General features: G+C 41.4%; 1 protein-coding gene across 6 annotated transcripts in view; it reads right to left on the reverse strand.

Moving 5' to 3' along the window:
* Window positions 1–14,779, reverse strand: part of LOC128743873 (protein groucho) — a 464,959-nt gene that overhangs the window by 24,974 nt on the left and 425,206 nt on the right. For all 6 annotated transcript variants that reach the window (XM_053840556.1, XM_053840560.1, XM_053840558.1 and 3 more), the window contains exon 8: window positions 2,193–2,396. In XM_053840556.1, the coding sequence (XP_053696531.1) occupies window positions 2,193–2,396 (204 nt within the window). The remainder of the gene's footprint in view (window positions 1–2,192; window positions 2,397–14,779) is intronic.

The raw sequence follows: 14,779 nt of genomic DNA on the forward strand, positions 1-14,779 counted from the left end.
ATAAAGTGGAGGAATTTATATATCTTGGTACATTCGTGACATGTGACAACGATGTAAGTCGCGTAAGTGAAATGACTGATTGCAGTCGCGAAACAGGCTTTCTTCGGTCCTGTAGTTTGCAAATTCGCTTAAAACTGGCGCTCTACAGAACACTAATTTTCCGGTAGCCCTTTTCGGACATGAATCATGGATGCTGAAGGAAGCTGATCGACGAGTGCTTGGGGTTTATGAGCGTAATATTCTGCGATCCATACTTGGTGGCAAAAGGGAAAATGGCACAGAGGCATGAATCACGAGCTGTACTATGTATACAAATATGCCGATAGTGAATGTAGGTCAATGTGGCTGCGGTGGGCCAAAGAGTAGCCAAAACTATTTTCAGCAGAGAACCAGGAAGAGGCCGTAGACTCCGAGGCAGACCCCGCACCCGATGGGTGTGCGCTGTCGAAGACGATGCACGTTCAGCTGGTGTTCGTGGGGATTGGAGAACGGCAGCCCAAGACCGATAGTACTGGAGGACCAGAATTCGTTCGGCGCAGGATCGGTAACGGACCGTTGCCACTAAAGTAAAGTAAGTAAGTGAGGGCCATTTTCAATGTCCCATATTAGAGCAAATTTCTAATCTAATTTCACCACCGATTTCAAGTCCAAGTTAAAGTGCAATTTCAACATTCATTAAGTTCCATTTCATGTCCAATTCTAAGTCTAGTTTAAATCGAATTTAAAGTTCAATTTGAAAGTCTAATTTAAGTTCGTCAATAAAAAGCAAAGTCGTGGGCTTAAACCGTCATTGGACATTACCCTTACAGGAAAATTACGGGGCCAGTGTAACGATCCTACTGCCTCTATCTAGCAAGCACCGCCTATCCGAGATTCGTTCCTCGAAGCTAACTGGGCGGTTAAGTTTGTCGATAATGTCCTATTTTAAGTTCAATTCCAAATCTAATTTAGTGTCAATCAAACCTCGTTGGGTCAAATTTCAAGTGAAATTTAATGTCCGATTTTAGAGCCAATTTCTAGTCTAGGTGTAATGGTTAGCATTTCCGCCTCTCATGCCCAGGATCAATCCGGGTTCAAATCCCAACCCCACATAAGTCACGAATGACCTAACATTAAAATTAATTCAAGGTGGAATTTCAAGCGCAATTTTAAGTACAATTTTTGAAGTTCAATTGAGATCCAATTTCAAGTCCAATTTAATGTCTCATTTCAGAGACAATTTAACAAACCAACTTTAATTCCATTTTCATTTAATTTAATTCCGATTTGAAGTCTAATTTCAAATTTAATTTAACAACCGATATCAAGTCCAATTTTAAGTCAAATTCATTTCTAATGTCAAGTCTGATTTCAAATCCAATTTAAAGTCCAGCTTGAGTTCAACATCAAGTACAATTTCAAATTTAATTTAATTCCAATTTATGTTCAATTCGAAGTCCGATTGCAAAATTAATTAACTTCTAATTCAGGCCCAGTTTGAAGTTCAATTTTTTAGTTAAATATTGAGTTCAATTTCAAATAAAATGGCAAGCCCAAGTTCAACTTCGAATTCAAATTCTAAGCCATATGCTAATCTAATGTCTAATCTGTAGGTAAATTTGAAGCTTAATTTCAAATCTAATTCAAATTTCACAGGTGGGCCCAGACTAGAATACATTTTCCGTTTTCTCCATAATGTTAAACGTTAAAAAGTCTTAATGGTGGAGCTCCAAAATTTGGAGTTTTTAACCTAATCGATTAGAATTTTTGCGACAAATAATTTAATTGCGTCTAATGTACCGTCCAGTTAGCTTTGATATAAGATGTTAGTATAACGTGTGTTGAAATTTCGATGGGAGAGACTGCTATTGACTGTAACATTTGGCGTTAAAGTCTGCCAAACAAAAACAAAACAGAAGAAAACATTTCGTTGGAATGTAGCGTCAATACTATGCTCTGCTACACTAAATAGTTTGCAATTTCACAGTTTGAAGAAGTTTCACAATTGAAGAAGTTAGAAAAACACATATTTAGATAAAGATATTGAATTCTGATTCTAAAAGTAAACAGAGGTTTCATTCATTTCCGATTTATATCAAATCACTTCACAACAAACGACTTGCGTCTCCATCAAAATGCGCTTCAAATGGAGAAGCAACTTGAGCGTCTACATCGGCTTAGAGAGACTGAACGTATGCAAAACGGCAACTTACCATTCGTTCCTCGGCGGACGGTCCCCCGAGCGGTACCTTCAGATCCTCCCGGTGCAGATCGGGCGGTGCTTTGAGCAGACTTTGTGGCGCACCGTGCGGCAGCCCTATCGGTCCTCCGAATGCGGTCAGCGGTCCGGCGAGGGCTCCCAGGCCCGGAATCGGTTGCGGTGGTCCACCGGGGATTTGCTGTGCGTGAATCTGTTGCTGCACAGAATGTTCGGGTAGGCGAAAAACGAAAAGAGAAAAAGAAGAAGAAGAGAAACACGGTTGAAATCGAAAATTAATTAGTATCACTGATGCGAGTGGTGAGTGGTGGGGTTGGCCGGATCACAACATACACCAGCAGTGCTGTGCGGGGTGTGGTTTGCAACAGTACACTACATTTACTGCGGTTATGAGTGGGTAAGGATCACGCACTCGGGCGCGGCGGAAAATGGCATCGGATAATTATAATGTATGAATGATTTAATTGCATTGTAGTGATTATCATTATGCTCCTATAAAATGCCACCTACAAACACAAAAGCGGGCAGTGCGGGTTCCCCGCTGCAAACACGGCTCTCTAACGGTGTGCAAGTGCGAATATGGTTGAACGGGTGAGGGGATGTGTGATGATGTCAAACAAACAACTCATGCAAGGCGACTACGACACAGCGGCACAGGCAGCAGCGGGTGAGATTGTGGGATGGTGAGGGAAAGCAACATCAAAGAGTGTGATATGTTAAATATGGATGGCAGCGATTAAATTGTTCTCTTAAATAATGACTGAAAACGTTCATAAAAGCCAATTCGATGGGCGATGGACGGTGGCAAGCAGAAGGGGCGACATTCGAATAAACGTCACATAATGCGCCAAGCGCGCGCCTGGCAGCAGTGTGCGACCGTACAAATAAACAGTCGGTACAGTGCTGCCAGTCGCGCGGGGCGTGGGTTTTTTTTCTGAGTGGGTGCTTCTATTATGGTTGTTTACCGCCAGCCATCGCCTCCTGTGACGAAGCTGGCTTTGGCTATTTGATTAAACATCACACTGTTTATCGGAGTGTGTGTTTATGTGTGCTTCCAGGCTGACAATTGGTTCGGCGGTTGAATTGTTTCGGTTAGCTGGTTGGTGGTTGATTGATGATTGATGATGGGAATGACACCGAGACAGTTATTCATTTCATGTGAATATTTCCCGAACCCGCAGGGGTATCTGACGTTGGCAACCGCCTGCGGTTGCGATTTTTCATACCGATAATGGATAATGAGTGGTTTTGCCGTGGAATGGATCATATCAGTTTTTAAAAGGGGGAATGTTTGATAAACTGTGTTATTTGAATTGAAAACAGAGTGCGGTGGATTTTTTTTTCTAACCGCGAAAATGTTTTATGATATAAAATTGCAAAAAGAATATGCAACTCGTGTTCATTAAATAGGTATTTAATAGCGATACCCAGTTTTATATATTGAAAGAACAAAAAGTATAAAAATAACCAACAGTGGAAACCCCAAAACGAAGCAATAAAATCACCGCCATTCTCGGTGGTCGCAACTCGCAACCCCATCAAGTTCTATTGGACTACTTACGCAACACGCAACATAAACAAAACCAATCAGTCATAATTATGGCAATTACCATTACCCAAAAGGTGCTTAAGAAACCACCCGGCAGCAACCATCGGGTTGGTTGGGGTGGGACGGGGAGCGCGCGCAAAACATTGCGCAATTCCGCATGTTTGAGCGTTTTCTCCAGCGCCGCACAAGGGTCCATTAATAATCGCTCGGCCAGAACTGTCTGCCAGCCAGCGGGGAAGGGGACCGCGGCACACTACTTGGAACAAGCAGCAGAACCCAAGTGCAACGGGTAACCTTCGCGCACCGGAAACCGCACAAGAGAGCAACCTTCGGCACCAGCAGCGTAGTGGAGTGGAGTGGAAAAACCGGAGAAAAATGTTGTACCTATTATAAACTAGCGCCCCCAGCGACATTTCCGCCGCCACCGGGTTGGGGACGGAAAGTGCGAACGGCACCGGGCGAGTGCCACATACACACAATATAAACAAGCAATGAAGCAATCGGTGGAATAACGTTTTGAAAACATTATACCGGTTACACCGCATCCAGAGTGGAAATTGTCGTGTTTATTGCCCCCACTTCAACCCGTCCGTCCGTTTCGTCACCGGGTCTGCGCGCGGGTGGATGGGGCGCAATAGCCGGTAGGCAGGCTATTGGGAGCGGGTGTACGATTTCCAAATGGCTTTCGTAATTTTCATATTTCAACCAACTAGCGCGCTCCAGCCAGTCAGCCAGCCAGTGCCACCCCCAGCTGCCCCCGGGGCTGCCGTTTGTGCGGAGTGTGTGGGCGGGTCGGTGGATTCAGCAGCAGACATTGCATTAGTTTGAATGGTTTCAAGTCGATAAAGCCGCGGTGCAAACTGTGTGGTAACACTGGAACAGTGAGTTTACTATTCGAACGCGTCACAGGGATACAAAGGTGTGGTGGGATGCAAGTGTGGCGAGAGGGTTGGGGGTACTGTTCGCGCTTTATTGTCGGTGTGGCATTACGTTACAGCAGTAGCAGCAATAGCGGGATGGAAAATGGGGAAAAGGACTCGGATTCGAGTTTGAATTACGTTCAATTTGTTCAGGCGGGAGAGATGGACGGCCGTAAGCGACACAGCTGGCTGGCAGGCTGACGGGCGGACGGGCTAACGGGTTGGCTGGGGAGCGGTGAAATGGTTTGTGTTTGACGGTTCGATTGATATATATAGAATGTCAGTGGAGTTTTTTATTTGTCATGGCCGCGTGATCATCGAACGGGATGCTACGTTGCTGGGCGGGGCTGAAGAACAGGTCACATTTGAAGGTAATCGATCCGGTAAATAAGTGGGTCAATTAGGGTGATTTGTCGACGCGCGAAGGTTAGCAAACAGAGCAGTGATGGAGTGCGGTTGAAAATGTGCCTCTGTCGAAATCAGACGCTTAATTTATAGCCGAATTGATTGAGCTTAGAATGATCTCTATTTAATGGTCACAATCGAATAAAATTTCTTCATTTTTCATTTTAAAGCAAATAAATTTTAAATTTATTATTCAAACAAGTACAAACAATTAGTTTCGTCAACCTCACAATATCGCAGTAAATGGACTTTGTAGATACGACAGCATGCAGTTTTGCTAAATAATGTGCCACATGAACGCACGTCGGATATAAAACTCTTTAATCACGAAATGCGATATTGTGGCGAAATGAGGTTACCCATGGGTATTCCTTCGGTTTGTATATAGAAATTGCTCTGAAATTAAAAATGATTTTCAACCATGCTAATCCGAAACTTCCTATAGAACCTGTTACTTTGCATCCACACATGCTATTACTATGTTAATGAAGAAGCCCTTGTCCGAAAAAGGTAATAGGACATATGAATAACAATAAATAATGTTCTTTTAATTTTCCCGTATAAATGTTATGGGTTCTCCCAATTGGCCTTGAGCTATGATGCTGGTTTAGTAAGCCAGTCGTCGTATGTTCGAATCCCGACTGGGAGAAGCTGTTAGAGTCAGTAGGATCGTCGCAACTGGCCCTGCAATTGTCCTGCACTCTAACAGCTGGCTGCGAAGTCTGTCGTATAAAAACAGAAGGTCAAGTTTCGATAACGGAATGTAGCACCTAGGCTTTGCTTTGCTATAAATGTTTTGGGAGAGTAAAGTAAACTCTTTTATTCATACGGTTTAATGTTTGATTTAATAAATCCCTAGAGAAGGCGTAATATTACAACAAAAGTCATTACCATTTCGTCAGCTAGAACACTGCTCAAGTCATCTAATTAAACAGAAAAATTTAATTGAAGTTTTCTACGAGTTGATTCGCATGAAAAAAAGATCGTATATCAATTGCGTTGTAAGCGAGCCAAATGTACTACGGTGGTCCGAGTTCGAAAAAGTGCGGTCATTAGCAATTGGGTAAAAAATGCGTAATTTTTCAAGGGTGGTGTCCTCTGCTTCTTCTTCTTCTTCAGCAGCATAGAGCCGGGGTGGCTCGTGCTGTTCCAAGCACTCGTCTCCATTCAACTCGGTCTTTGGCCACTCGTCACCAATTTCCTAGTCGTCTCAGAAGTCGCAGATCGCTTTCGACCTGGTCGAGCCATCGTGCACGTTGTCCCCCCCCCCTGTTCCTGGTGCCGGTATTAAAGAGGACTATTTTCGTCGCACTGTCATTCGGCATCCTTACGACGTGTCCGGCCCACCGTAGCCTGCTAACTTTCGCTAGATGTAAGACGGGAGTCTCCCCAAGCAGTGTCTGTAGCTCGTGATTCATACGCCTCCGCCACTCTCCGCTTTCAGTTTGTACTCCGCCAAATATCGTCCGCAGCACTTTCCGCTCGAACACGGCAAGGGCGCGTATGTCCTCCGTGAGCAGCGTCACGGCTTCAAGTCCATAAAGAACTACCGGTCTACTAAAGGTTTTGTACGCTGTTAGCTTCGTGCGGCGGCGTATGCTTCCTGATCGTAGCGTTTTACGAAGGGCAAAGTAGGTCCGATTTCCCGCTTGGATGCGCCGCTGGATCTCCTTACAAGTGTTGTTGTCCGCGGTCCCCAGCGATCCCAAATACACGAATTCCTCTACCACTTCTAGTTCGTCGCCGTCAACGGTTACCGTCCGTGGGAGACGCACGTTCCTGCATTATCCGCCATAGCTTGTCTCGATCGACTGTATCGTATGCTGCTTTGAAATCAATAAAGATGTGATGCGTGGGCACGTTGTATTCCCGACATTTCTGCAAGATCTGTCGGATAGTAAAAATTTGGTCCGTAGTTGCGCGAGCCCCCATGAAACCCGCCTGATAATTCCCTACGAAACCTTGTGCTAGCGGTGACAACCGGCGTAACAGGATCTGGGAGAGTACTTTATAGGCGGCGTTTACCAGCGTAATACCGCGAAAGTTGCAGTAGTCTAGTCGATCACCCTTTTTTTTAGATGGGACAAACCAGTCCTTCCATCCATTCATCCGGTAGCTTTTCCTCCTCCCAAATCCTCGAAATAATCCAATGTGGAGCCTTTGCTAGCGTTTCTCCGCCATGTTTATAAAGCTCTGCGGGAGGCGTTTCTTCCCAGCAGCTTTATTGGTCTTCAGCAGCCCGATTTCTCTTTTTTGAAATTAAAAAAACAAAACTATGTATCACCCTGATAGGTGAATCCACGGTCACCCTAAGATTGCAGAAAGATGCGCTATATTTTATTATTAAACTTTTCCAAAGGCATTATTCCTCAAAAATAACTCATTTTGTACGTTATAGCAAACTATTGTAATTTTGGGGGTTTCATTAGGGTGATACAAATTTTCGTTTATTTAAATGCGTTCAAAAAAGTATGGTGTCTTCAGCAAAGTTGTATAACACATGAAAATAAGCAACTTTGTTAAATACTGTCACTCTCTATCTCTGTCGCTTAACGCGTACGTACTATACAAATTTTTATCAAAAAAATAACACAGTTTTCAATTGATTTTTTCTGAGATTGCTTTATGGATCTCCTAATGGAAATATTTTTTTTATTGATATAATATAGTACTTTACGAGAAGTTGCCAACACTTGAAAAAAAATGTGAATACAGCAAATTTTTAATTTTCATTTATTTTATAACTTATTAAATATGCGTCCTAGCGACAAACAGTCTTCAGAGCAAATGTGTATTTTAGCATACTGAATAACTTTGTAGAATACTTGAAAGCAATAAACAAATTGTGTGCAAAGTTATTGAGCATAATTGATTTTAAAGTGCTCCTTTTTAACACATCATTATATTTCGCAACCGGTAAGAGATAGATATTTATTATATTCATTCATTAAAGTTGGTTATTTTAGTATGTTCTGCAACTTTTCGGAGAAAATTTTTTTTTTGGAGTGGTTTTAACTCAAAGGGTCATTCATCGCTTAGAATTTTTTTAATGAAATTACCTTTAAAAAAACAAAAGTTCTTATCATCCTAATAGGTGAATTCACAGTCACCCTAATAGTGCAGAAAGATGCGTCATATTTTATTATCAAACTTCTCCGAAGACACCACCCTTGAAAAATAACAGAATTTTTACCCAATTGCTAACGTCCGCATTTTTTCGAATCCGGACCACCGCACCGTGCCACAGTGGGACCATTCTGGAAAAAGGCGGTCAAAAGTCTTTTCTCGCTTTTCGTGACGTTTTCGAGGTTAGGTGTCTTAGAAGTTTCATAAAAAGGTAAACTGCATCTAATGACATTTTCATATAATTAGATATTAAGGGGATAACAAATTTGAAAAAATTAACTTTTTATAGGAACTAGATAGCATGATCATGTGTTGGGCAAAGTTGTAGAACTTTGAATTTCATTAAACTTTGTCGAAGATACTAAGTATCCGCATCGTATGGATTACGAGATATAACTGACTTTCTGTCGTGACCCCCTTAAAATCAGTTTCTTAAACTTTTTGTACACTAAACCTCATCTAACAGGTTCGACATGGTCTACAAACTTTTGGATACTATCAAAATACGTAACTTTCTAGAAGGTGTAAATATCATATGTTGCTTTATTTGCTTTAAAAATTGATTTGAAGCATAAATTTTACCGTTTTTACAAGTAATTTCTTCCGTAAATAGGCACCTACTGGCAGTTAAAGTTAGCATCGCTTGAACCGCCATAGAATATAGTATAAGTGTGCCAAAAATCTCGGCCTGGTCTGGTCGGGCATTTTGGTTATTTCAATTATGAATTACATACATATATGCTGGTTTTAGTAAGTTATCAGGGTTTTATTATTCGTTTTTTTAAGTTTTTCACCGCCGTGAAACGAACAACGACAACGCGAAATAGTGTGAAATTTTTTTTTTGAAATGATATTTTTTCTGAATTGCTGATAAAATTTACTTACATATTCATAGAAAAATTGTTGTTCAACTCTGCTTGTTATGCTTGAAAATAAGCAATGTCCGAGAAAAACAGATAATTGTCATTGAAGTTGCCAGGGCAGGGATAAAAGAAGATCTTAAATTATTATTTTAAATGCTGTTTCCGTTCACAAGTCCATTAACGATTCCCGTGTATGGAGTTTCTTATCTGGAAACTCCTCGGCCCGTTTCGTACGATAATTTAGAAATTATTCTAAAAAAATATTTTTTTCTTGGGGAAGAGTCAAGAGTAAACTTCTTCACTCGTAAGTAGGATACACGTTTTCACTAACCCTTTTTATTGTCATATATGGCAATTAGATGCTATAGTTATCTGCTTGATAAAGCGAGAGAGAAACATTTTTGCACGGAATTGCTCAGTTCATTTTGCTCTGATAAACACTCTGATAAGCTCTCTCACTGAAGTCAGATAAGTATAAATCGTAGGCAGTATTGGCGCGAAATTGTAATAATAGGTTCATGTTTGAACCATGGCAACGTCCAAATACATAAACTCAGCTGTTTAATTTTTCTCTCTTGTTGTCTGGTTGCTTGGTAAATTCAGTACCCAAGCAACAATTTAAGTTTTATCATACTCTTATGATGGCTTTTGCGACCAAAATTGGTCATGAAAACGGCAATAAGTGTGCTGTTGCTTGAGTAGTAATCAACGTATTTTCGTCCTTGAAAGAGGACTGATACAAGTTTATCCTCTCACAGTATGAGAGAGCGAGAAAGCCAAAGAGAGAAAGAAATAAAAGAGAAAAGAGAAAGATTGCGCTCGTTTGTGTGTGTGTGTGCGTGTGTGTGTGCGCGTGTGCGCGTGCGTGCGTGCGTGTGTGTGTGTGTGTGTGTGTGTATGTGTGTGTGTGCGCGCGCGCGCGCGCGCGTGTGTGTGTGTGTGTGTGTGTGTGTGTGTGTGTGTGTGTGTGTGTGTGTGTGTGTGTGTGTGTGTGTGTGTGTGTGTGTGTGTGTATGAGAGAGTAAATTTGTGGCGGTTTTCTTGGGATAGACAAAAGTTTAGGTAACCTCCTATGTAACATTTTGAGTTTTATTGCAGTCTTGTAATGATATTTATGACAAATTTTGGTCATAAAACCGTCATAAGAGTGTAATAAAACCTAAAAGCTGCTTGGATTACACTCATAGGTAACATTAAATGCACACACGGCTATCTCGTTTCTCTTTTGCTTAGCAGTAGGCCAAATTTACCGATTATCGTCATTCTGAGAGGATAAATTGAATACCTGAGTCAACCTGTAAATGGAACTAGGCCAAATTATTACTAGATTAGCGCAAAAGTAATAATACTTTATGGCGATAATAGCACAAACTATTCACTATGTTGAGTCTGTTCGAATACTGACACAATGTTAAAATGAATTAAAAGTCACTTTAAGACTCTGACAAAACCAGAGCCCGCCAGTGGAAACTTTTACTGGTCCAGATCCATATTAGGGAGTCATCCATGTACCTCTATTAACGATTTAATGGCCGATTTTTAGCTTCTAGTTTATTTTGTACATTTGTCCCGAAAAGTTCAAAACAGAAGGATGTTTCCCATTAGTGCTCGTCTAGTTTGTTTATAAAACTTACTTCAAACCAAAAATCACTGGAAACCATTATCTTGTCAGCTATAATAATACTAAAGAATTATTAGTTGGACGGCATAAATTATTGTATTCTTTTGGAAATTCTACGGCAGAGACAAGATTTAATTCATTCCGAACCCATATAGCCCTAGCTGTGCTGGCGGCCGTCCAAATGGAATTCATTCCGATGCCAGGCACGTGAACATTTTGGAAAGTCTTTTATTGTTAGGCAGAACTAGGTTTGAGAAACATACACTAATTCTTTTATTATACCGCTAGAATTAGTCAATCCAAAGATTATTGAAACAACGTTGAAGTGCAGTTACGAGCTATGGTACGCGCCATCCGAAACTAGTTCTCATAAATGGACCATTCATCATCAGTAATATATGTCATAAAGTCAGTAGGATCATTGCACTAGCCCCGTATTTGTTCTGTACTCTAATAACCGGCTGCGAAGTCTGTCGATAAAGAAGTGTCAAATTCTCTACAGGACAGGTTTATATCCATGGCTTTGCTTTGCTTAATATATGTCATGTGATGGCATATCAAAAGACATCAGCATTCGACAAAATTGTGATTAGCGATGATCTCGTGTCTCTCAGAGGCCATGTAGCTGGGTCCCGAGAAAATTTCTGTTCTAGTTCAAGCACGGAACGGATTTCGCAGGAACTTGTTTAGGACCTGGAATCGGCTGTATGACCTCTGAAAGATACTGAGATGATTGCCAATCGTTATTTTGTCGAGTGCTGATGCTTTTTGATTTGCCATTCCAAGTGACAATTCTAAAGCCACTAGGTTTTATTTGAATTTTATAAAGCTTTTATTGTGGTATTAATCATTACCTCCGGTTTTATTATGGTATTACGCAATACCGAGAGTATGAGAGTCAAAACACACTTCTAGCCAGCTATAAAACCGTAATAAAACTGTTAAGGGAGCAAATTTATTGTGGTTTGCTTATATTACCACTATAAAACTAGTTGGTTGCCACCACGGCTCTTATAAACTTACCATAAGTGTGGTGCAGCGCGGTACGGTTGGTGTTATTACGGTTGCTTGTCAAACCATAATGAAGCTGTTAGTTTTATAGAGCTATTAAAATTAAAATGCTAGCACCCAGGCAATGAATCGCTGCTATTATGAAGAATATTAGAGTTTAACACCACTATCAGCGAGGCCATATTGCCTTATTCTAGTACTTTGTTTTAGATCGCAAACAAAAATTCATCAAAGCAAAGTGTTTTGCAGAAAAAAAGTCAATCGGAATCAATCGGATTTCCGGATCGGAATGACTAACTGAAAATTTTTAGTGTTGGTTTTCGAAACCAGTACAATACAAAACAAAATGACCAATATACAAGTATCGTTGAGTATTTTTATTTTGTTAAAACAATCAGTTTTCGAAAATTACAAAATTTCAAAGGCGCGTTGATTTTATTCACCTATCAAGATAAAATTTAATACGCATATGCTTCAAACCAACGAAGACTGCTCAAAACTAAATCAAATATTCTATAAGGTATTTCATTATGGTCCCTGAAAACCAAATCGTCATGGATGATCTGACAGTAAAACTTTAACTTTTTTGCTTACGGATATATTTTCAAGTTACCAAAAACTTAGCTTTTTATCCGAGCGAAAAGCGAAAGGCTTCATTAAATTATGGCGGGGGCTGTCTAGCAGCGCAAGCCTTCAGCAGCGCGTGATACGAAAACTTGCTTATAACATGCTTCTTAAATAAGATATAAATTAACCTTTTGAAGTCACATATGGTCGGCAGTTCTTCAGAGCGGCCATCAGAAAGTTCTGGTGGTGCTCATAGTTTTATTAGCGGTTTTATGAAATTGGTCATGAAAACCACTAGCGGAACGTAATAAAACATAGAATTGTTATTTGGGATATGACCACTTAGCACATACCTCACCATTATGCATACAACAAATAGTTTGCCATGAAATGGAAAGGTTGTTTCCCATTCGTGCTTCTTTGGTTTGTCTATAGAAGAATAGAATTTTTTATTTAAGATGTAAACGCACCTCATTTACCAACGGTAACCATATAGTACCGTAAATACAAAAGATACAGAAATGCACAATTCAGCAGTATTGTAGATAACAACTATTTCAAATTCTTTTCGATTGAGGCGGTAGAATGCTCTGCTCATCATTTTCAATCGTATTTTTTACATAACGGTAGTCTTTCCAATAGACCGTGTAATAACCGTATTATGATTATACCAGACTAACTGTTCACAGAAGTAAATTTTCTAATAAGAATGTTTTCACTGAACATTGAAATATACAGTCGGATCCAACGCGCGTCATGTTTGCATGCTGTACGGAGTTATCCGAACTCTGGCGACCTACAGGCAGGCAGGGGCCAGCCAGAATGACGCAGCCCGGGGGCTATTCATATTCGTTTATAGGGCCTCCGTAAATACGTACGTGCAACATAAACGTCACGCTCTCGGAACCGAACTCGTAACCGAATAGCAAACAAACGAACAAACGACGACGATGCCGATGACGACGCATCCGAAATGTGGCCGTCAGTTTTGTCATATTTTTCCATCTAACTGAATGTCCTCACATTCCGGGAGGCAATTTTTTTCCCGAATTCGCCGCCGCCGCCGGCCGGCGCCACAATCTCATCGAAAGAAAAATAAAGTCGAAATAACCCCTCCAATGGTCGGGAAAAAGTTATAAACGGGGTTTTATTTCATTACATTATATTTTACTGCCACACATATTTCTCCGGCTGCGGAACTACCTCACCCGAGGACGTGAGTTCGTCGTGTATGCATTGGTGATGGAGGGGATGGGATAGTCAAACATCGTCTCACACTCACGAACGTTACCAGCCAGTCAGCAGAGCAGTGTGGTGGAGCGCTGTTAGGCTCCAACGCTACGGAACGATACACAGCCACCGGCAAAGGGTTGACCGGCTCACTGCTGTTGCTGTTCTGCGGCGAGGATTGGAGGAAAATCATCAAACAACGAACAACGAACAACTTAGGCCGAAGTGTGGCCACCTAAATGAAGCAAGTTGCCAGCAAGTTTATTGCGACGGTAAAAGTCAGAAATAGTTTCCGAATAGCTGGCATGAAAGTCTCGGTCGGTCGGTCGGTCGGATAAGTTCTTGCGTGTCATGTTTCGACCATAAATGACAAATTAACTTGAGAGAAAAAAAACGAGCCTAACCACGCAGCACGGTCATATTACAGCGTTATGATTTCGATTAAATGATGTGGAGCGACCCCCTAGTGGGAGATATCCAGCGTAATGGTAAGCCCAACTTGTTTTTGTTAGGTGATTCTGATAGCCCTCATCCCTGCGAGGCTTATGCAAGCCGTACGATGTAGGACAGTTTTTAGTTGTTGTTCTTTTTTGTTGTTTAGCTCGCGTGGGAGGCGAAGGATCAGCTACAACTATGAGCGACCGGTAGGTTGGGGCGGGCTACTGCTGCTGCGGAATGTTGATGTTTCGCGTTGTTTGCTACACTTTTGCGGACGATTGGTTACAGAAAATATTTTCTGTTATGTTCGTCAGCCAGGCGGTCGTGCGTGTGTCGTGTGTACGTGGGTCGGTCCGGTTAACTCGGGGTTAGATTGAGTGCCGGTCTCGGTACATGTGTTATGTGAACGTATTTTGGGGCGCTTTCGCACACAATAACGTCATCCCATACCGATGGTGATCGTTAGTTCAGGCTGTGCCTGCCGGCTGTGGAAGCCGGTTTTGTCGAACCACGCAGTAAAAGGTTTCAAAATTTTTTTTTCTCCCCTGCCGCACAGGGTGGTGGGGCTCGTAAAAGTCCTATGAAGCTGATGATTTAATAATCGCCACTGGGTCTTGTGCGGCAAGAAAGTGTGGTGATGCTTCGAGAAATGGGCGATAAAATGTGTCCTAGTCATCGTGCGTGAATGGGTTGAAAATTTTAATGATTTTATTAGTCGGAGCGACCACGAGTTGATGCCCTTTTTTGTCGTAATTTGCTGTGGTATATTATGGGCGATTCGGGTTGGAATATAGTATACATATTGAAATAAATAAAATTGGATTCAGCAGTGCTGCGGACCTACTTTTGATA

The sequence above is a fragment of the Sabethes cyaneus genome, chromosome 3 (assembly GCF_943734655.1).
Source record: "Sabethes cyaneus chromosome 3, idSabCyanKW18_F2, whole genome shotgun sequence".
Taxonomy (NCBI): Eukaryota; Metazoa; Arthropoda; class Insecta; order Diptera; family Culicidae; genus Sabethes; species Sabethes cyaneus.